Raw genomic sequence first — 22,605 nt, forward strand, 5'->3', positions numbered from 1 at the left:
GGAAGGAAGGGAGGGAGGGAGGGGAGGCCGATGGCGCTGCGCCCTCCCCTCCGGCCCAAGGTCTTTAGAGGATGGAGGTTCGCGCTGTCCCTTCACTCCTTCCTGGTCTCCTTCAGGCAGCCCTGGGCGCTGGTGGGGATCCTCGGAGGGGATCAGCTTTCCCCAGCGGAAGATAAACGGGAGTATCACGGGAATGGAACCACGGGGTTAGCTGTAGCCCAAAGAGATTTCCTCACCTACGATGGCACCCGGTTTACTGTTACTGCTTTCAGTGGATGGATAAAAGGTTTAGTCTTCCCTGACGTCTACTTGTCTTCCGTTGCTTTGCTTTTTCTGGCTGCTGGGAATCTGAACAGTGCAATGATATTAAGACCCTAATCTTTTGCTCACGTGGACGGCGACCACACTAACAGCAGTACTCTCACAAAGTAATGTTTTAGCTGCCTACAAAGAGATGACACTGATGTATTTGATGGCTAGAGCACTTCTATTGCATGTGGTTATCTAGATAAAAATTAAACTGGTATGCTATTTGGCTAATTGCATGATTCTGTCACGTGCGTATGTAGAAATAATTGATTGCTTAATTTTTTTAGGGGTGCCTCATAATGGTTTTAAAGTGGAAGTGTCCAAAGGAATAATTCTTCATTTGATGGATGAAGTTTCAAGTTGGTTACCCGGTGACCGGATCGTCGTTGCCAGCACAGATTATTCTATGCATCAGGCTGAAGAGTTTAATCTCCTTCCTTGCCCTGAATGTAAAAGTAATCAAGTGAAAATTGACGGTATGAAATATTTTTATCACGCTACTTACTCATTTGCAGTAAATATTTACATTGTCTTGTCTCTTACATTCTACATTGACTTGTCTTTTTAGCTCGTTTTTGTCCCATAAACACGTGGGCACCTCTGAGAGCTGAAGGCCCCAATATTATGTCGGGACTTGAAAGTCTGCCCAGAGGCAGCAGTCCTTTGTAGAAGCCAGGGGAGGTGCTGTTCTCCTCTGGGATCAGACACAAACCACTGGACATGTCCCCAGACTTGGTGACTGCTTAAATGAAAGGTGTGCACTTGCTTAGAGCAATGCGATAACGAAGATGCTGTGCTCACCCTGAATAAAAATGTTTCTGATCTTCACAGGCAGCCCACTTTATCTTCACATTGGAGAAGTCATCGATGGCATCGATATGAGGGCAGAGGTTGGTCTTCTGACTAGAAATATACTTATTCAAGGAGAAATGGAAGACTCCTGTTATGGACAAAATCAATGCCAGTTTTTCTCCTTTGATACATTTGGAGGACATATTAAAGTGAGTCATTTTTCATGCGTATGCCTGTAGGTGGTTTCAGATAGTTCCTTTCCTGCTTTGTAAACAGGTAATATAATGCAGGAAACCACCATTGTGTCTGGGGGAAAAAGTATACTGGTCTGTGAAGGAGGGAAAAGTTTGTTGGTCTGTTTTGCAAAACTAGACTTGCAGTGAGTCTGTGCCATTTTCTTCCCCGTCTATGCAGAAGCATACCTTTCTCTGGGCTAGAGGGGATTCTTTAGCAGCATCGCTGTCAGTAGGGTCAGTGTGAAGTTAGTTCATGAGATGGCACTGAAGAAACTGTGCTTCCTGCAGAGCAAACCTGCTCCCTTCATGGCTCACAGAAGTGCTGGGTCTCACTCACCCTGTTGTGCTTTGCCTCCTCCTGGTTGTCCCATGTGTTCTCGTAACTGTTGCGGGGCTTTGTATAAAATTACTCCTCTACCAGTTGGAGGGAGTTGGGAAGCTGTGCAGGTCTGGCCTAAAATCACTTGACTGAGATGAAGTTGCCAGGAAACAGAGCCTAGTGGTAAATGCTACGCCTTTCTGTAGCTGGCGGGAGCACCTTGACCAGAGCCACGTCACACACGGCTCTTGCTAAACACCGCACATGCAGTTTGGCAGCTGTCCCTTGGCAGCGCCGTGCCCGTAGGTGTGCAGCCGCTGGCACGCTGCTCTGCGGGCGCTGCGCTGCTGTGAGTCAGAGCAGGGAGCTGACACCTCCTTCTGGGATCAGGCCTGATCATAGGCAAACATATTGCCTAAAGAGAGGGAAAAGAAAAAAAAAAAAAAGTTTTTCTTTTTGAGTGTTTATATTGTAATGCTGTACTTGGGTCTACATTTGTCTCAACAGATCCTAAGGAATTTTAGCTCTGTTCACATGTCAGGAGTGGAATTAAAAAACATGGGGCAACAAATCCTGGGCAGTTACCCTGTGCATTTTCATTTGGCTGAGGATGTGGATGAGAGAGGAGGATACGAACGCCCAACGTACCTTGATAACCTGGCTATCCACCACTGCTTCTCTAGGTGTGTTGCCATACATGGAACTCATGGCCTTCTGGTAGGAGACCTATTTTATTAGTACCAAGTTCATGTCTTTGCTTAGGCACTGCTAAACAGTAAGACCTGTTTGTGATTGAAAGAAATCAGAATACTCAAACAAGGCATCTTGTCCCCAAGAAATGTCCCAACATGTCGACTTCATTTGGCTGGTGTTCAGGTTAGGACTGTTGCTCTGATAGTGCAGCTCTTTGAAATGAATGTCAAGTTCTTAGTATTGCCTAATTAATACTGTTAAAGGTGTGATCAGATATAGTGAAATCTTTGCCATGGGTGTTCTGAGCAGTTTGTGATAATAGGAACTTTCATTTAAAATGGGAGTAATGGACTTTAAATGGACCCAACTGAAGCAAGGGATCTTTAATTTACAAAGGAGATAAAAAAGACTGGGGTTGTTCAAGTCAGGGCAATGTCAAATACATCCAAAAATATTCACATGACAAAGGGAATGGAATATGAGAGGGACAGACCCAAACGGCTGCTTCAGTGCCAGAAAAGCCCTCAGGAACTTGGCTCTGACCTAGATCCTCTCCACAATGCCCTTGTGGAGAGGAACTTAAAAAAACCCCCAAAACACAAAAAAGCCATACATGTCCTGGCTGGAAAAAAAACAATTCCCTCTCCAGTCCTGACGTGTCCGGTTGCTGTGCGCTCTGCAGGACCCTGAACGGTGTTCTGGTGTCTGTGGGCATTTCCTCATTCACCTGATGTGTGATCAGGCAGAGACACTCCCTGAACTATCCATGACCTCCCGTGTTTTTCCTGACAACTTCTTCTCAACCCTGGATGTAAAGTTGCGTAAGGCAAGACATAGATGCACTCTGGTGGGACCCCTGTGTGAAAGGGTCCCCCCCCCCGAAAGGATTTATTCACGAAAATGCAACACTGGACTTGCACAACTGGGAGCACTTTTCATGTATCCTAAAATGGTTTTGTATTGTCCAGATCACTCTAAATTATTGTTTTCCTTCTCATATATGTGATTTGCTCTGGCTGTAGAGCCTGCTTTTGTGTACAGAGCCCTTAGGTGGTAGGAGACTTGCCCAGTATGTGTGGATGCAGTTTAACTCGCTTTTTCCTCCTGATGGTATTAAACCTCTGGAACTGAAGGAACCTGCCTGGGATGAAAAATTAAGCCTTAAGCTAATATTGGCCCTCTGAAGAATGGTGTATGTTCTTGCTCTTTATCAGGAGTGAGATTTTCAGGGGTTTATCTGGATGTGTGGGATGCAGTAGCTGTGAAATCAAGAATCCCAGTGTGAGATGCATGTGACTGCTGAGGGCTTTGAGTCCGTGGACCAGTGAATAGATTTTATAGTAAAAAGGTTAAATATGTGATTCCGTGGAGGAATACTGTGGTTTCAATATAATAATTAAGATAAACAGTAATTAAAATGTAATAAAAAGCCTTGCTTTAAAATAAATTAATTTGCAGCTAGGGAGAAGAGCACGTGTATCAGAGCAAGGCTGTTTAATGAAAGAGGTGGGTACCCATTTTAGCATCAGATTATGAAATTCAGCCCTTGAAGCAGAATAAACCAGATAGGTGGGTTTTCCCCCCTCCTGCCTTGACAGTTTAGAGGATGTAATTTTAGAAGTACATTGCCAGAGTGCCGTGGTTTGTGCTTTTCCGTGTACGGGTCGCGCAGTGCTGTCTGTAAGGCCCTTCTCCCATCTGCTGCTCCCCTGTGCCAGGCTTGTGCCGCTTCGCAAGCCGGCGGCCACGGTGCGTGCACAGCTTGGGTTACTGGCCGTGGCCGGGAAGCAGGCTGCCACATGCCTCTCCCTGCCCTGGCACACCTCGGGCATACGCAGACTACTGTAGTGTTTCATGTCTAGTGTTGCAGTGCATAAAGGTCACTTATATTGTGTTGCTGAACTATATATAATTCAGTGTTTAGAGGCATCTTAATCATCTGGTGCTGGATTCGGGCTGTAGCCTGTGCTGACAGGTGTTTCACGCTGGCACATACAGTAACGTGCTGCTGTCACAGTGCTGCAGGTGGGCTCCTGTCCAAACTTGTGGTTTATGTCTGTGATATGACAGAATTGGTTAGTTAGGTTTTGATCTAATGGCATGGACCCTTACCTTTCAGTGCAAATGTACGCGATCTTTAAATTATTTCTGGTTAGGAGAAATGATCAATATCGTTTCATGGATGTAAGTGTTCAGGGCCGCCGTGCGATTGTGAAGCTGTGACTAACCATGTTAATTAAAGCTAAAGCCTGGTTTCAGATACAAGGCGGGTTTTTAATGCAGCTGTCTGCAGCACAGATTAGCCAAACTTCAGCTAAATTCAGAAGAACGAGCCTCTACAAGTGAAAAGCTGTTTAAAAATCCAGCAAGCAGCTTGTTGTTACGGCGCCTTTCCAAAAAGAGTCTCCCATGGCCTCCTTAGAAGCTTCTGCCCATCGTTTGGAAGGGTAGAAGTCCCCAGGCTTACTGGTCTTAGCAGGTTGGCAAGAGCACTTGCATTTTTGTCTAAATCCATTTCCTATCTGCGTTTCCAAGACTCAGCTGGCAGGGACATGTTCAGTGTGGCTGCATGTAGGTTCTCTGTTACCCTCCTTGAAGCTCACTCCGAGCTACTGTACCTGCGTGCAGGATCTCAGTGGATTTCCCAAACTGTATCAGTTCGGAGCTGGGCACCTGGTTGTGTTGTGCTTTATTTTTAAAACTCTCTTGAACACCTCATTAGGGCCGAAACAAAAGCAGCAGATGACAAGTTTGAGGAGTGACTGCCAGGAAAACAATGAAATCGAGTGGAGATATACCGATGGGGACTATACTTTTTGTGACTCCAGATGTTATGTACAGTTGCAGCCCGTTAAGGGGAAATCACAGGATATTAATCTGAAATGGATTTAGTTCAAATATTCCTCTGTATACAGAAATAACCAAGTAGGTTAATGTTAGTTAACCTTGCAGTCTTATATGGACATAACTCTGACATCAACAGAAATTTTGAATGCCCGAGGAGTGAATAAATACGCTGACAGGGATTATTTGAGTACAAAGTTAAGGTTTCAGTAAGATTTAGTAACAAATAGCTGGTATTTTAAGTAGCCTGACTTTGTATTTACATTTAAAAGAAGGATTTCTGAATTTTTAAGACTGTACATCAAAGGAGGCTTGTACTAAGTCCTCTTGGTCAACTTAGGGTTTAATGCAATATCCCTGTCAATTAATATTAAATAGATTGATACAGTAAAATGCCATTTCTGCCCAAGCTGATCATTTAAGGAATGAAGCGGCCCTGCACCTTCTGAGCATGGAGGAGAAAGAACAGAAACCTTGCCAATATAAGTTAATTCACATGGTGCATTTTAAAGAATTTCTTATTTTATTTGGGAAGCGTGGCAGTCGTGACAATTTCCGAATTAACCATCCTAACTTGTTAGCTTATCATGTGAGACACACTTATCCTTACGCAGATAGTCACTCCATGACACCGAATCAGATACTCTCCCTCACATCTGAGGGCAGTATTGAATCCAGTATTTTGCAGTTTTCCTTTGATTAGGCATGTGATCTTCCTCAGTAATTTTAGTAGCAGTTTTGCTGTATAAGAAGATCAGTCCCCAGTTATGCGAACCGGGTGTAGTTTGGGTTAGCTCCGGGACTGATGCCCGTGGAGGCACTGCCCGCTGTGCAGAGGGTGGCAAAATCACTCTGTGAGCCTTTGGGGAATTTATTGATAAGTAAGGCACAGCGGTTATAGTTCCTTCTGCTGTAGCATTGCGATCTATGGCCTTTGCGCTCTTTTCCAGGTAAAAGACACCATTGGCTATGACACTCTGGGGCACTGTTTCTTCCTCGAAGATGGGACAGAGCAACGCAATACATTTTATCACAACTTGGGCCTCCTCACGAGGTCGGGGACGATCTTGCCTTCGGATCGCAATGAGGCCATGTGCCTTGCCATCCGCAGCCACGTCTACGGGAATTACGTTCCTGTGCCGAGCACCGACTGCATGTAAGTGTTCCAGGAGCTGCAGTCAGGTTTTAGACTTACATTGTGCCTTAGAGCCAAGTCCCAAAGGATGCTGTGGTGAAACTCTTGGAAGGTGCTATTTGATAGTCAATAAAAAATTGTAGCTTTGCCTACCATTTCTCATTTTTAAATAATTTAGCTACTTGACCGTGTTTTGCTTGTGAAGATACCTGTTAACACCTGCATGAATCCTAAGCAAGGAATATTTGCTGCTGGTTATTCCTGTCGCTGTTTCCTGAGGATCATAAATATGTTTGAGCACTTTGCTCATTTCCAAACCCCTTTCAATTCTTTTTAAGTAGGGCGTTGAAGGCTCCATGAAGTCTGATAAATGCAAGTTTCTTCAACCATGGTATAGGCTGGCAAAAATATCACTGCAGAGGGAGTTTTTGCTTTTTTTCCACTAGGGCTGAATTGGGGCTGGAGCATCTACAGTAAATTAGTCAATAGGACATGAGTGCATGAATATCTAGAGTATATCAGGAGATTTAGTGAGAATGCAGAGATTAGCATAAACCACGGTGAGCATCATTTAACAACAAGCAATATCCCAGTATAGCTGACCCAAATTAGCTTGTCTTTTGGAGACTGATGAGCTGCAACATGGACTCTTGGGGACCCAGGTGTTGGTCTGGCTAGTGTTTGCAAGCAAGAACACAGTTTAGCCAAGGAAATTTGTATTTTCGTGTTTTCTAGAAAAAAGATGCAGTGGCTAAACTCTACTTATTTTAATTTGCATAAATAATCCAACTGAATTAATTTCAATTGTTGTTGCTGAAATGCTAAGGTTGCTTGTGTGGTTAATACAGATTTATTCTGCACCTCTTTGGGGGTTCTGTTAATCCAAAAGAGTGTGGATTCTTGACTATGTAATAGTTAAGGTGGATAAAAAACGGTGATTTTCTGCTTAGAATGATGAAATTAATTGGTGCAGTCACGAGGAAAGGTTTACAGTGTTTTTACATGTGGTCTTTGTTACTGCAAAAGATGTTATCAAATGAAGTAAGACAACAGATGGCAATGTTTTCATAGCTATATCTGGCTTCTGTTTGTGCCACTACTGATCTTCCCTCTGAAGCAAAAACTCCTTATTTGAACAAGCGTCAAAATTATATCTTCTTAATCTCTTGCTTAACAAGCCATTTGCAGCTTGCAATATTTGTTTTGTTTTCCACCTAGAAGCTTCATAAATCCATAGAGAATCCCCAACCTCCTATCATTGCCCCCTGAAGTTCCAAAAAACCAAACCAGAAGTTCACGTTGCAGACATTTTCCAAAGCTGCTTGACATAAAAAAAAGAAAAAAAAAAAGAAGTCATTGGGTTTCCTTAAGCTGCATTTAACGGAGCATGGATTTTGTGTTAACGGTCTCATATAATTTGCAATAGGTTCAACATGTGGCTCCATAAATGAACGTCTGACATGACTAGATGGTTTCTTTTCCTTAAACAGTATCATTAAAAGGTTGTGTGGAGTTTTAAAGTCAATAGGAGAGTTGTGGCTCAAGTCCAGTGCAGTGCTATGAAAATGTATCCCTTCCTGTTTGGTAACTGCTTAGGATCATTTTGATTTTGATTTTTTCAGGGCTGTCAGCACATTCTGGATTGCAAATCCAAACAACAACTTAATAGAGAATGCAGCAGCTGGTGCTCAGGTAAAATCATTTAATGGCAAGAGCTATGCTTTGCCTCCAGTTCCCATATATTCTACTCTTATTGATGTCATTAGCATAAGGGCAATGAATTTTTAGTAAGCCATTGTAAAATTTGGATATATATTTCTGCAACCTTTGTGCCTGTTAAGAGCAAGTATTTGCCTACAGTTTTCACACCGATTTCTCTCGCAACTGTGGCTGGAAATGGTTGTCTCTTAGCAAACGATTTTTATTAGTAGTTAATAGCTAAATGCCCAATAAAATTTTATGTTTGTCTATATAAATATATACTCTCTCCTTGTCATTATCTCTGGTGGTTACTCAAATCATGTTTGTGTTTAATGTGCCTGTATAGAGAAGGCTATGTTTTCCAATAAACCACCCGAATTTCACCCACAATATACGCATTTTTAAAACCCATGTGCGTACCCCAGGGACTCAGTGTGCATGCCAAAGGGTAACGTGGGAGGTGTAAGAGGAGTATGGGCTGGTGCGTGTCCTCTGGGACTCGCATGTTTGGCAGGCTCAGGTTAGAAATCTGGCCAGCATAGCGGGAAACCCGAGGTCCCCAGGATAACCTGTATCATTAATTGTAGTGTCCCATTTCTCAGACCTCCCTTTCTCTTTTAGGATGTCGGGATATGGTACATCTTCCACCGAGTTCCCACTGGACAGTCCGAGGGGCAATATCCAGAGGGACATGCTGAACATACCCCCTTGGGAATATTTTACAACAACAGAGTCCACTCCAATTTCAAGGCGCGTGGATTATTTTGATGTTTCTGTCTATGTAATAGCATGGCGTAGGGCTGGCTGTGTGTGGTGCTCTGAAATCAGATGATCACAGGTGTCATACATATTGATGAATGTTTTTTAACACTGTATCAAGACACAATTAAATTTTGGGGGTGATGCTCTTTGACGGTTAAAGAGGGAGCTGAGCAGAATGGGGTCCCGTTTCAGGCACTTTAGTTGGGTGCCTGTGTTAGAGGGGATGTGCCCAGACCATGGGTACACCTACTACTAACTGGGATTTCAGGAATGACAGGCAAGACACTGAACACTGCTGTTGGCCACAGTGGTGCAAGGATATAGCAGAGATGAGCAAAAGTCGTTTGGGCCAGGGCCTGCTCATCACCTTTGAAAAATTAAATTACAAATTCCAAGAAAAACACTCTCTCCCAAATATACTGTTTACATGAAAACACAACCTGTAAGCTATAAAAAACATTTTTAACTTATTTCTCAAGATTCTAGATTGAAATCAGTGCTGTTCTCCGTGCCTTGTGTATTTTACATCTTGGCTCACAACAGCTGCTGCTCCAGCCCAAAGCCTTTAAGTTGGCTACAGCAGCTCATGTTCTCTTTTGACTGTCGGGGGACTCGTCACTCTTTATTTAAAGCCTTACTTCTTAACAGCACTCTTTTTCCAAAAAGTTATCAAGAGCTTGGCAAAGTCTCTTATTGCTTTCTGCAAAGGAGAGAGGGAGAGTGGGAGTTCAGTGCCTTGCTTTGGGTCAGAAGAAAGCCCAAGATGCTGATGCATAACACATGGCAGGGCAGGCTCTGTCCTGACTTCAGCATGCTACATCCTGTGCTAATGTCATCCTGAGCGGTGCCAAGTGACACTGAAAGGGAGGAGAAAGCCCAGGCTGCAGGCTCTTACTATGCCTGCACGCACCGGCTGCCCACGTTCATTGATAAAAATCCGGGATCTCTGGTCTCCGTTGGATGGTCTGTTAAAATAATTGGAGTCACGTGCATTTTCAGGCTGGTTTGTTTATTGGAAAAGGAGTAAAGACAACGAGAGCCAATGCTGAAGATCCCAGAGAGTATCTCACTGTTGATAATGCCAGGTAAGCACATGCTGTATGGCGAACTATTTTGGATAGTTCTATTGCTTCTTGGCTTCTTCGTTGCATTTAGCAGATCATTAATGCCTCATTATGCCTGAAAAAACCCACACAAAATATCTCTAATGTGCAGAGGCAAATACTTCATGGCTATGCCTCGAATTGTTTGTGTTACTGCTGACCAAAAATGACACACGTGCACTTGAGGTTACGAGGACTAAGCAGTGAAGCATGTGAATGGGGATCCAGATCCCATTAGTCTCTTAGCGGGTTTGTAAACTCCAACATTTCTTACTAATAACTTAGAAAAACTCAAATCTGAAAGATGATGTAAGACATTGCTGAGACCGGTCTAGGATAGATGAGGAAAATAAAGTAGTCTCAAAGGTTTTTTTGTCAGCTGCTTTAAAATCTCTGATCTTCCTTTTGCAGAGTGGAAGCGGGTAAGTTAAGGCCATTTTCTCCCTCACTGTGGCCATATAGGTCTCTGTGAGAAGGTTGTGGCAGAAATCAGCCACTTCTCCTGGTCAGGCCTTGGCTTTTTTTCCTCCATCATACGCTATCAATGCCACATATGATGCTCCCATGTGGCTGAAACAAAAGGGCAACTGTTAGTCCCTTTGTGAGAACTCCCTGCCAGGGTCATCCCCTTGGGTACTGAGGGGGTACATCCCTTAATATGTCAGCTGGAAGTAGGAGGTGAGAGTAGACTTTGAAAAATTTTTTTTTTTTTTTTTTTTTTCCCCAAACACAGCACAAATCTACCATCCACAGCCAGTGTGGCAGGAAATAGCCTGCAAGTAATTGAGAAGTGCCCTGTTCCCAGGGTGAATCCTTTTTTTTCATGTGACAGCTTTTCTCAGCAGAGACAGAAGCATATGGTCTGGTCTGTACATGCAAGAAAAGCAGCTCCATTTACTCCCTTACCTTTGCTGAACGAGATTCTTGGAAGTGCCTAATTGATTTTCTAGCATCAGCCCAGGGATTCTCAATGGGCCTCGTAAGGACAATCACAAGAGGACCCAAGTGACTTGGGAAAAATATTTTCTATGTCTCTAAATCACACTGAATCAAATTAAAAAGTAGCTGTGGGCCCACTGAAGTCTGATGAGAACCTCCTGTTGATTTCACTGGGACCAGAATTTTACCCTTTATGAATGTTTCTTGTTTTCTGCTTTGTACCAAAGCACAGAAATGAAATCAAGGTAGTAGCCTGACTCTGATCCAGGGCATATCACCTCTTTAGGCCCATCACAGTGATATTTGGAAGTCAGACGAGGTCTGCCGGGCACAACCTCCTCTATCTGAGCTTGGTTCCTGTGTCTCCTGTGCCACATTAACGAAACTCCTTGCTTCAGGTTTCACCCACATCAAGATGCTGATCCCGAAAAGCCACGAGTTCCTGCTGTGATTGATGGTCTTATTGCTTTTAAAAATAATGACCACGGGGCCTGGGCCAGGGGTGGCGACATTATTTTCCGCAACTCAGGGTAGGTTACTGTAGTTACGTGTTATATCATTCCCCTCACGGCAGACGTGAATAGGTCTGTGGGCCAAATTCTCTGCAGACATTCCTCATCATTTACACCGTTGTGTTTCTTCTGTCCCAGGTTTTCAGACAATGGAATTGGACTCACTCTGGCAAGGTAATTTCTTAAAATGGACCTTTTTCTCATTTTTAACCCCGATGCAACAGGCTCAAGGATGGATGCTGAGCCTCTCCCCTGGTAATTACTGTAAAACACGAGAAAACCTCACATTTCCCTCCCAAACCACATCAAGTCTTCTCTGCACAGCCGTTAATACAAGGGGCAATTTAGCCTTTCATTCTCTTTGCCTCAGCATGTTTGGGGAATACATCATAATTGCCGAATATTTCCTTTTGGACGGTAGGTCCTGAACCAGTAGACTAAACATCTGGCTCCGTATTCAGGGAGACTTTTCTTCTGCTCTAGCCCAGGGGAGCAGCACTGCCTGTAGCTCATGTGCTGCCAGGGCAGGGTGGCTGGCATGGCCCCATGTGGTGGCACAGCAGGTCTCCTGCCTCCTCTGCTGGTGTCTACCATGCTCCTGCAGCTCTTGTCTTGAGCCCTCTTGCAAAAGACCTACAAAAATAAGCCATATCCAAAGCCCACTGCAGGCAATGAGAGTCAGTGATATTTGGCTCTTGCGTCAGGGATGTAGCTAAAAATTTATAAAGCAACTTGGTATAGAGCAATATATAGATATAGATATAGATATAGATATAGATATAGATATAGATATAGATAATATGTGTAGGGTAGAGCTGGCTTTACCCAGACTGTTACCCGTATTACTGATGCCCAAACACTAACCAAGCACTAACATGCTGCTTTCTGAACAGGTTTTAAAGCAGGCTGTTACACAGGTGCATGCACTTTTTCCCAAAGTAATAAGGAAATTCTGCTGTCTGGGGTGCAGTTAAAGTGTTAATCAGTTGTGCTGTGCTGCACAGTTACCTGGTGTTTCTTTGCTTTGTAGTGATGGGACTTTCCCAACTGATGAAGGCTCCAGCCTGGAGGTTACTCGCTCCATTTTTGTCGGAGAAAGCAGCAACTTTGGCTCCCAGGGAGGCCAAAACAGCTACTGGGGAAAAGGGGCAAATGGAGAATACAGAACACTGCCCAGAAACAAGTGAGTTATTCTTCTGCTATTTCTTCTTGGCGTTAGCATAAGCTAGAAGAAAAGCCTCGGGAATGAATTTGACTACCAACAAGTAATTTATACTGGGTGTTTAAATTATCGTACAGGCCAGAAATAATAAGCATCCAAATAAACTCTTCAGGCCAACAGCTTGAGAGCATTCTCTACTGAATGTGCTTGATTTAATTTTCTGCTTAATTTATTAGTCACTGGAGAATGGATTAGAGAATCTGAAAGATACCAAATGGCTTTTGTGTGGTGCTTCAGTAGCACAGCATCGAGCTGATGGCACAGCTCCCATACACCAGGCCACCATCCCTCCTGCAGGCATAGCTGGGCAAACATGGCCAGTCTGACAAAGGAAAAGGAGAAACCATCTTTCATTATTGCATCTTATTTCTCTTTCAATAGCTGTTTGCTATTTTCTGGTTTGATAGCAGCACAGCCTCCTGTCTAGTCACTACGGTGCCTACCCACATCCCCATAGCAAGGTGTGCTTCCCCAAGACTAAATTCTACCCTAATGTATGTTCTCCATCATGCTCACCAATCATTAAATCCTCTACGAGGAATATAAAATTAATAAGCAGTACTCAGCAGACATGTCGTGCACACAGCCTTGGCTATACACGGCTTGGCCGTAAATGACACAAGAATGGGCTCCGTGTAGGACAGCAAGAATAATCAGAGCTATCCTTGGTTATTATCAGTGTTATGATTTTACTTGCAATTGCAAAAATGTTCCTTAGCAGTTCAAACAAGCTCTAATCATCTGTGATATTGTTAGGCAATGTACTTGTGGGAAGGAGTGTGCCAAAATATCTGATATCTGTTCTTTCATTACGCCATAGTGCAAAATGGGATGTAGGAATTGTACCAAACCCAACTACTGCGATAAAAATTCTGGAAACTGAAGAATTATTTGGTCAAGAAACACTGTGCCTGGTATTTCCAACTGGCAAAGTGTTTCTGGATCTCTGGAGCCAACCAGTAAGAAAAAACATCAGGGTTGGGGAGGGGATCTGTGCCCTGGTGACCCCCGGGCTGGACAGAGTCTGTGTGCCCATGTGCTGTCCGTTTTGTGACTGTCATGTCTGAATATCTCTTTCTGGACTCAGTAGGTATTGACCTACCCTTCCACGCCACTACTGGCCAGCTTCATTAGTGTCTGTGAAGCTGATGCAGGCCACCCTTTAACTGGCCATGGCTGGGGCCAAGCAAAACTCGGCGCCTTCTCAAAACAAACCATGGAATGGACAGGTCACACCTGTGGCTCCAGTGGTGTCCCTTCAACACTGATATCTTGGCAGCATGTCCATGGGCCAATACTGCAGAAATCACTTCCCTGTATGAAATACTGTGGACTGGGTTCTAGGTATCTTGTGGAAATGACTTGTAGGGAGAGGAGAAACTGTGCTGCACCAATTAGTGCTTGCTTCCAAGGAGACACTTGCCTCCAGGGAGTCTGACTGGTACCATTTTTTTCAAGCATGCTGATGTTTTCCTGAGAAACCCATCTGCCCTGGAACAGGGAACCTGATGGCAATGCTGTCACACAGCCCTTTGGGTCTTCCTCATGGTGATGAACTCATGGTGATGATCTCCTGGGTGGCTGAGGACAAGGGTTTTGAACTGCTTTACCCCAGCTTGCAAGCCTTAGGCAAGCTTATGAGTCTCTTTTTTTTTTTTTCTTTTTTTCCCTCTTAAGCCTTATCCTGTAGAGGATATTCAGCAGAGTTTCTTGTTTCATTAACTGTGTGATAAGCATCCAGATCCCAGTTTTGGGAAAGGAAAGGTGGTTTAGCTACTTGTTAATATCTTTCTGCGGCTTCAGAAGACTCAGATTTTGCCCAAGCTTTTAACAGAGGACTACATTTAGAACTCTGTGTTTTTAAATCTCACAGGACGTTCCCTATTCGTGGATTCCAGATTTATGATGGGCCTGTCAGGATGGCAAAATGCACTTTCAAGAAGTTCATCCCGACTGTTGACAGATACTCGAGTGCCATTGGGTTCTTCATGAAAAACTCCTGGCAGATAAGCCCCCAGAATAATGTGTCACAGATCCTGATGGAGAAGAGTGTAAGTAAGAAAAGCAGAAATACGTGCTGTTAGACGTGCAGGTTTTTGAAGTTTTTAGAAGTGCTGAAAGATCTATCCTAGACCAGGAGTTTCCATGCAGTGGTGTGTGTTAACATTGGTGCATACCGTCAACTCATTTTGCAACACTTCTTTTTTTTTTTTTTTTTTTTCCAAATGAAGGTTATTTATAAGCTAGTAAAATGTGATGGTATCTTATTCCTGGGCAGATATACATTAAAAAATCTGCTTTAGGGGTAGGTTTTACCTTGTAACCAGATCTGGGACACCGCTGGTGCAGCATTACCTTATACGTGCTGGGGACCGGGTGAGGACCTGGCCTCAGGGGTTGAGAGGGACACAAATGAGATGTCAGGAGACAGAAAGCTGCAATCCAATTCTTATACAGAAATAACAAATGCACTTAGAAGCAAAGCCACGTCCCAGTTTCTGGGGTCAGCAGTGAAATTCCTGTTGAGCACAACAGGGACTTCCCCTGAGCAGAGACAGCAGAATGGGAGCCTGTATCCCTGCCTTGGCCGTAGGATACTCGTCCTGGATTCCTGCCAGGGTCATGACCCTGAACGCTTGGCTCGGGAAATAAAACATTCCACCTGGCTTGCTCCCAAGGATCATAACCTCTCCTTAGCTTCTTTCAAACAAGGTCCATACTTGTTAGGATGTCCATGAACTGTAGTAACTTTGGCTTGAGGTTTGGCTTTATCTTGAGGAAAATTTCCATTGCTCTGGGATTGACCAATATTACTCCCACTGACAAGGAGTTAATTTGTCTGTCCCCTCTCTGGTACACTTTAGACCAACAACAGGAGGGTATTTCACGAAAGGATGATGCTGATTGCAGTCACTTGACTTCTCTAAAGAAAACACAATTCTTATGCATTTCAGTAAAGAGATCTTAGTTACCTTAGATGCTTTAGAGAGCTTTGGAACAAGAATAAGGGCTAATTTGCTTATTTATGTCCTCCCTTGGGGAAATGGTTATAAGATGGTCTTGGGGAACATGAATGAGAAAATCAACCTGGAACTGGGGAGAGGAACTTAGAGGAAAATGTATGATGAAAAAGTGCAATTGTTGGAATGGAAGAGTGTGGAAATTTTCCTCCAGTAGTGGCTGTAGGACTCTGTCCAACAGAATGATTTCAGACAGGTGATACTTGTGCACATTACCAAAGGGGATGGTTACACCTTGAATGGCTGAAAATGCATCTCTTTAATACAGTTGCACCATTTGAGGCCAATGAGCCTATTAAATATTCCAGCATTTTTTTGTCTGAGAGGCAGTTTAGTACTGCAGCACCTTTAAGATCTGAGGTCTTCAAGGTAAAAATGGTCAGAAAACTTCTGCAAAGCAAATTAAAAGAGTGTCAGCCTATTACAAAAACCCTAATGACATTATCCCATGTTAATCCCATTATTGCATGTACATTTCCAAGAAATACCCATTTGTGAAGTTGATATTTTGCCAACTTAAAAACCATTTATGTTTGCAACCACCTGCATCCCAGCACTTCTCATTCTGATTCTGTTTTATCCGCATCGAACCCAGATGTGTAAAATCTGATTTCAAACTTGAAGGACCACAGTTAGTTTACTGTTTTGTTGCTAATTGCTATATGGGTCTTTGACTCGTTAAGATAGAGCCTGTAGACTGTTTTAATTAATTTTCTATCTCCAGGATTAATTTTATTACTTTTTAAAGGGTATCTAAGTACTAATTCCCTAAAGGACAATCATCTTACGGTTGTTTTTTAAGAAGAAATTAAACACTACTGCAAGTTATATAGTGATGACAAAACTATTAGTCATGCTGAAGGAATAATTGTATAATTAATCAGACTAATCAGCGGATTGGTTAGACAACAAAATAATAAAGCCAGTCAGGTCTTGTCTGTTATTTTAATGCTGGAATTAAAACAAGTAAAACTAAACATTACGCTCTGCAAAAAGTATTCTCGTTGCCTTTCCATTGACAAACCTAAATCTCACATGCTAAGATATCTGTACATTTATCAATAACAACATTATTGCTAGGCTTGTTTGGCTTTTTGTTTTAAGGAGGGTGCTTTTTAAAAGTTATTTCAAAGCAGTGGAAGCAGAAGTTGGTCTTAATCCATCTGAGGACATGACTGCTGGTTGTGGTTGGCTGTAGATCTGGTTACTGATAGTCAGCAGGACTTTGAGAGCTCAGAGAAGATGCCCCAGCCCAGAACAGAGCCGTGCCTGAAGAGTGCATCATCGTGCATAATTTCTTAAAAAGACCTGTCATATCTCTTTTTTTGTCATGACATAGCAATCAACTCATCCCTCTGTCCTTTTGCTGCACAGCACCCGTAGGGTGAGGTGAGGAACCAGAGGTTGTACGGGATATTTTGGACTCCCATGAACAAGGCCACCTCCAGTAGGTGCAGAAGACTCACAAACTGTCCAAATTCACATCCATTGCTAATAGTCCTGCTGGTTATTTTTCCCCCTGCAGCCAGGAGCTTAGGGTGGATTCAAGCTTATTCTACTCACTGTGCCAACACTATGGCATCTCTGAAATTACTCATGCCAGAGAATCTCTGCAGTCTGTGTTGGGTGTGTCTGTGGTCCCCAGAATTGCTCAGAGAGGCCAGCACTGGCTCCTGGCTGTGGTCTAGAGACTCCCGTGGGATTGCAGTTCTGCCTACCTAAGAGACGGGCGCTTCCTGATGTCTTAATGGAGAAGCTGGCAAACAGTTCATGATGGGAAAAAGAAAAGCAGACACTGAGTTAAAGTGGAAGTGTCTTGTCCCCTGAAAAAGAGAGCAGAAAAAAATAAAATAAAAACAACCCTGAAGAGACCGCTTGACCAAAAGGACTTGCAGGGTGAGGGCCAGCATCACTCCAGCTGAGTAAAAGTGCTAATGAGGGCAGGGTGGTAAAATATAGGTGGTAAAATATAGGGAGATTCACACTGGTTGAAAGTGCTTTCCTTAAAATTGTAACAGTGATACAGTGACAGGGCTTTTGTTGGCAGTTTTGTTGGCAGTTGCCAATGCCTGAATTTTAGAAAAAAGTTGCAAGTTATCATGAAGTTTTCCAGTACGTTATTAATTTTTAATATAGCAAGTGTTTTTCGCTGCGGTGTTCAGGACTTCTCTTCAGGTGTGTTGGGTGTGCTGCCCGTGGACAGGTTGAGTTAGCATATCCCTAAGAGATTACACACTCACATAACCGTCATCTGTCAGGTCTCCCTGTCAGACTTCGGACAGGTAATTCAAGTAACCTTTATACCATTTCACTCCCCTCCCAGGTAGTCCACACCTAATGAAAATGAGGTGTCTGAACAGCAGTGTGGTAGCTAGACATGACCTGTCTCTGCACCCTCTTCTAGCTCATTCCTAGAAAAAAAAAATCACTTGGAAAAAAAAAAAAAAACACATGTTGCCGTAGCTGTAACTCCAAACTCAGTGCACCGCCGTCCTGCAGTGTACAAAAGTAACGTAACTTTGAGACTTAGAAAATAAGTGGCACTGCTCGTTAACGTTTCCATTTCTTTTCTGACTTTCAGACTTTTTAGAGGAGAATGTTAGAGATCAGATTAGCATTAGCACCAGAACTGGTTGCTGCTGGATGGAAACACTGAGAGTGTTAGTCAAATGTAAGCTGTACTGGCTGAACCTTTGTTTTGGAGTACAAGTGACTTTGTTCTCCTCCCCAGTGAAGTTCCTGTTTTCATATTCAGCTCCAGAAGTGCACTGTCACAAAATATTTATAATGGAGCTTTGAGCTGCAACACACTGTTTATATTTTTTTTAATATCTCCTCTTTTATAAATTAAAATTAAAGAAAAAAAAAAAACAAAACCAAAACTTTTGGGCTCCTCCTACTTTGCCAAGTAGCCCTTTGGGCCAAAATTTCCTCTGGTGCACTAAGAAAAGGTTTTAAACCACTCAAAAATACACATTAAATTTCCATGTGTTTGAGCCTCCTTTAAATGAGACTGCTTCAGGTATCAGACAAGAAGGTGGCAGAAAAATGGTTCTAGGCTCTAACTTAATTTTTAAGGAATAAAGACTTTTATTCTGCAAGCAGTTCTTGCTGCATTTGTCATTCTTTTTAAGCCAATGGGACTTTCCATCTAACTGAGAATCACAATGACCCTCCTATTCTCCTGAACTGTTCTGTTTATTATTGTTAAAATAAAGCCTTTAAAGCCCTTGGTAAACTTGCAGGCTAATCCTGCTGACCCTAATTCTTACTCATGTGCACAGTCCAATTAAAATTAGTTTGGGCTAAATGGAACAAATTACAGTCCTTTGGGTCGGCGTGATCCAGTTGCCATTTATGCTGCCTGCTTTTATACACGTGGGTGCAGGATTCATTCAGACTGCTTGACCTGGAGTATTTATTTTTTTTTTCTTGATTACTTCAGAACTTAATTGTCGCACACTGTAATAATTTTCTCTGCAGACATTAAAATAGTCCACGCTTTTTTTGCTGAACATCTGCAGTTTCCTTGTTTTGCTGGATTTTCATATCAGGACAGATTCTTTTAATTAGCTACTGAAAAATCTTGAAAACAGAGCTGTGCATAATGAGGATAATGCTGCTTCCTGTTATTTCTCTTCCCTAAAAAAAAAAAAAAATTCCTCAGGGATGTATTAGAATGTGAACAAGAGCCAATTCTGAGAACTGCTGTCGCTTCTATAAGGAGGAACAATGAGGAAAAGATGGCACTCACAGAACCACTTAGAACAGTCGTTGAATATATATGAGAAAATTCACCAAATATCTAGTAATTTTTGTTTCTTTGATCACAGCTGCGATATTCCCCAGTAAATTTCATAATCTTCCAGTACTTCCCTACCCGTTGAGTCATCCCCTTCCTTTTGACACCACACAATTTATTGCTGTGTGATTTCAAGGCATACATGGTTGTGCGAGTGCATTTTGAAGAACCAAAATTCTAATTTTTGTGAACATATCTGCTGGGATTAAGAAATGAGAGGGAAAATCAATACAACTGGAATTTTTTTTTAAATGGATGAGGCAAAGCAAAACTCTTTACTCAGACAATAGAGCTTTCTATTTCTAGCAGTATCATTGTTTTGGCTGTTAGAACACTGCAAACCCAACTCCTTACTTAGAACTAACCAGTAATTTTTCTCATTTTCTCCTGCTAGGTTGGACTGAAAGTGTTTTTTGGCAGATCTGGCCAGTGGTTTGGAAGCAATGATAATGATGGTGACAAAATGTCCATCTTCCATGATCTGGATGGCTCCGTGACAGGGTATCCGGACACTTTCATAGGCAGAGCAGACAACTACTTGCTGCGTCATCCTGGGTGTCTCACTGTCCCACGCTGGAACGGGGTGATGTGTACTGGGAAATTCGCACAGGTAACAGGGGACAGCTGCAGGCAGCGTCGCTGGGCGTGTTGTGGGAGTGTCTCCAGATAGTTGACTGAGGGCTGATGGAGTGAAAACTACTCAACACTCCATAAAATAAGAGGTGAATAATAATTTAGGTATAATTTTATTCCTCTCAGTGCTATCTGCCTAATTCCAAGGGCTCAGTAAAGCTCCTGTTGTGCAGCTGCCTCCAACCCGTGGCTGTAAGGAGTCTCCTCCCATTGCCCACAAGAAGCTGCAAATTGAAATTGAGTTGGGGGAAAGCTTGGTATTCTCTAATTCTTGCTTCCAGGCATCTGTCCACTCTTCATGGAGCTCTGGTGAATAAATCTGGTGAATCAAGTTTCAGTAATGGAAGGTGTTACTCCTGTGATACATCTCACTGTGTTCAGGACGGTGAAATGGGTGGTTGAGACACAAACTCACACTTACTTCCCATCTAGAAATCACTGGCTGAGGGATGGTCGGTCTTGGTGGTGGTCTTAAACCTTCACAGCAGTTTTTTTCAGCATATTTGAGTTAGAGACCTAGCTGAGGTGTCAACACCTTGGTAGAAAGGGCTGCAAACCCTACATAACCTTTCAGTAGGGAAAGAAAGAAACAGGAAAATGGTGAATGGAGGGAAAATGTGACCTCAGAATCAGATCGTGGTTCATTGTATGTTGCACAGATTTTGACAAGACCTTTGTGTGTGGATTGAACATACTGTAAATACATGCCTCACCACAGCTTTCACAGTCACCTGTAAGAGATTGCAGATGGCTCTCCTTGCTCCTCCATTTCTGAAGGATATTAACGTATTTACAAAAACGGTATCCAGGCCTGCTTTAAAACTCTAGTTACTTGGACATCTTGCCGGATCTCCTTGTGTTGAACAAATATTAAGACTGTGTGTGGTAGCCCTCATGCAAGATGTGGCTTTTGGAAGGACCATTATGTTATCCTGACCCCTGAGAACAGTCCGGCACTGTCAAATAAAGACTGGGGTGAACTGCTGGATGTGAAAGGCCAAAGAATGGCATATGAAATGGTCAAGTGATCTTAAAATAAGATCAGAGTTCATGAGATACAGGAGGTGTTATTTGTTTACTTATTTATTAAGAGTCTTCTGTGGACTTGGGAGCATGCTGCAGACTCTTGTCTCTCTGGGAGTCAGTAGACATTGCCCAGACATCAGCAGGTGCAGCACAGGATGAAACTCTGCCTGAAGTCACTGTAGACTGGGCAGCATTAAAATTACCTCAAGAGGAGTGAGCAGGCTGTCAGGTTTCCCTTTTTAACATGCAGTTTTGTGAGCGTGGGGATTAGCAGAGCCTGATTTCCTACAGCTGCACCTCAAGATGGGTTTCAAACCTAGACTCATGGATTTTCCACGCTGGGAGATTTCCAAAGGTGCTTTCTCTGATGTGTAGTAATGTGTGGGCTTGGACTTTGGGTAGTCAGACCCAGCACTCTGTTCCCCTTTCTCCAAGAAACTTTATGCACGAAACTTTTAGAAGTGCAATTATCTCTGAGAGCTCTATACCTACATAATATGTGCACAGTCAAATCCAGATTATGCCTGTCTCTTTAAGCTAAAAATATTTGTATGCATTTGCTTTAGTTGCACAGCAGAGAGGAGGAGCTGCTATTTAGGTGTCTAGAGACTGGACTTACTCCCCCTGGTTTGCTATTGCCTAGGTGGAAACGGGATTGGGTTCCTATGAAACACTCCCATTGAATTAGGGTTTTGTGCATGGCATTTATGTTTTGCTCCATGTCTCTAGAGAAATGATATTCCCTGCTCTGGCAACCTAACAGTTAAACTCAGAACTGTAAACAAGGAGGCACTTATATTTTTATTTCTATTAATACCCTCCTGGTTATGGCACTCTACATGGTGAGGCAGTTTTTCCACCATAGAAAATTTCCTTGGCTAGGTTTAGGCAAGCATAAACATTTGCTTCTCTGGGATCCGTTACTTACCAGCATTTTTCAACTAATCAGCATCCAGCAGGATGAGTAAAGCTCGTATTAAATGCTTCACTTTATGGGTTTTGTGTAGGGAAATATATGTGTGTGCAGGGTAGAAGGAATTAGTCCCGTGCAGCAGGGTTTGATTTAATTTGGAGGGTACAATTGCTGGAGTATTCCAGCTTAACCCTGGTTCTCAGCACCCTGACGATCTGATGATTTGTTTGTCTGCTATATTCTGAGTGTCATACTTCAGATCAAAAGCCTGAAGGAGTCAATCCAATTCTGGAGAAAGATGGTTTGCTTTGATCTTAGCAACTCTATTACAAAATCTGTTTTTCTTTTCCTTTTCATGTAGCTCTGGTAGACAAGAACTTTTACTCTTCCCTAGTGCAAGCAGGTGACAATGTGCTTTCAGTTCAAGGAAATAGTGACTGTATTACTGCTGAACTGGGCCCAAGATAGCCAGCCTAGGGATGGGCTACTTGGTGTGGAAAAATGAGATCCGAGTCCTTCAGCCAACATTGCAGCCAAATCCTTTCTGAGCAAAGTGCCTAGAGTTCAGTTAATTCCTTTCTGCTTGGTTTCTTTCATTCACTTGTCATATCTTCTCCTGGATGTAATTTGCCTGGGAAATGAAA

At 42.9% G+C, this 22,605-nt stretch overlaps 1 protein-coding gene across 2 annotated transcripts in view; it reads left to right on the forward strand.

Annotated features, from left to right (window-relative positions):
• The first annotated feature begins 68 nt into the window (after positions 1-68).
• LOC113484162 (cell surface hyaluronidase-like) overlaps positions 69-22,605 on the forward strand; it is a 48,793-nt gene continuing 26,256 nt past the window's right edge. The window contains exons 1-13 of one of the 2 annotated variants that reach the window (XM_026856372.1): positions 69-286; positions 597-785; positions 1,141-1,310; positions 2,164-2,373; positions 6,144-6,349; positions 7,951-8,020; positions 8,651-8,779; positions 9,791-9,876; positions 11,232-11,363; positions 11,484-11,519; positions 12,376-12,528; positions 14,441-14,618; positions 19,784-19,999. In XM_026856372.1, the coding sequence (XP_026712173.1) occupies positions 653-785; positions 1,141-1,310; positions 2,164-2,373; positions 6,144-6,349; positions 7,951-8,020; positions 8,651-8,779; positions 9,791-9,876; positions 11,232-11,363; positions 11,484-11,519; positions 12,376-12,528; positions 14,441-14,618; positions 19,784-19,999 (1,719 nt within the window). In that variant the 5' untranslated portion in view covers positions 69-286; positions 597-652. The remainder of the gene's footprint in view (positions 287-596; positions 786-1,140; positions 1,311-2,163; positions 2,374-6,143; positions 6,350-7,950; positions 8,021-8,650; positions 8,780-9,790; positions 9,877-11,231; positions 11,364-11,483; positions 11,520-12,375; positions 12,529-14,440; positions 14,619-19,783; positions 20,000-22,605) is intronic. The other variant, XR_003399166.1, reaches the window with a different exon arrangement.

The sequence above is a fragment of the Athene cunicularia genome, assembly GCF_003259725.1.
Source record: "Athene cunicularia isolate RWA chromosome 10 unlocalized genomic scaffold, athCun1 chr10_part1, whole genome shotgun sequence".
NCBI classification, from domain to species: Eukaryota; Metazoa; Chordata; class Aves; order Strigiformes; family Strigidae; genus Athene; species Athene cunicularia.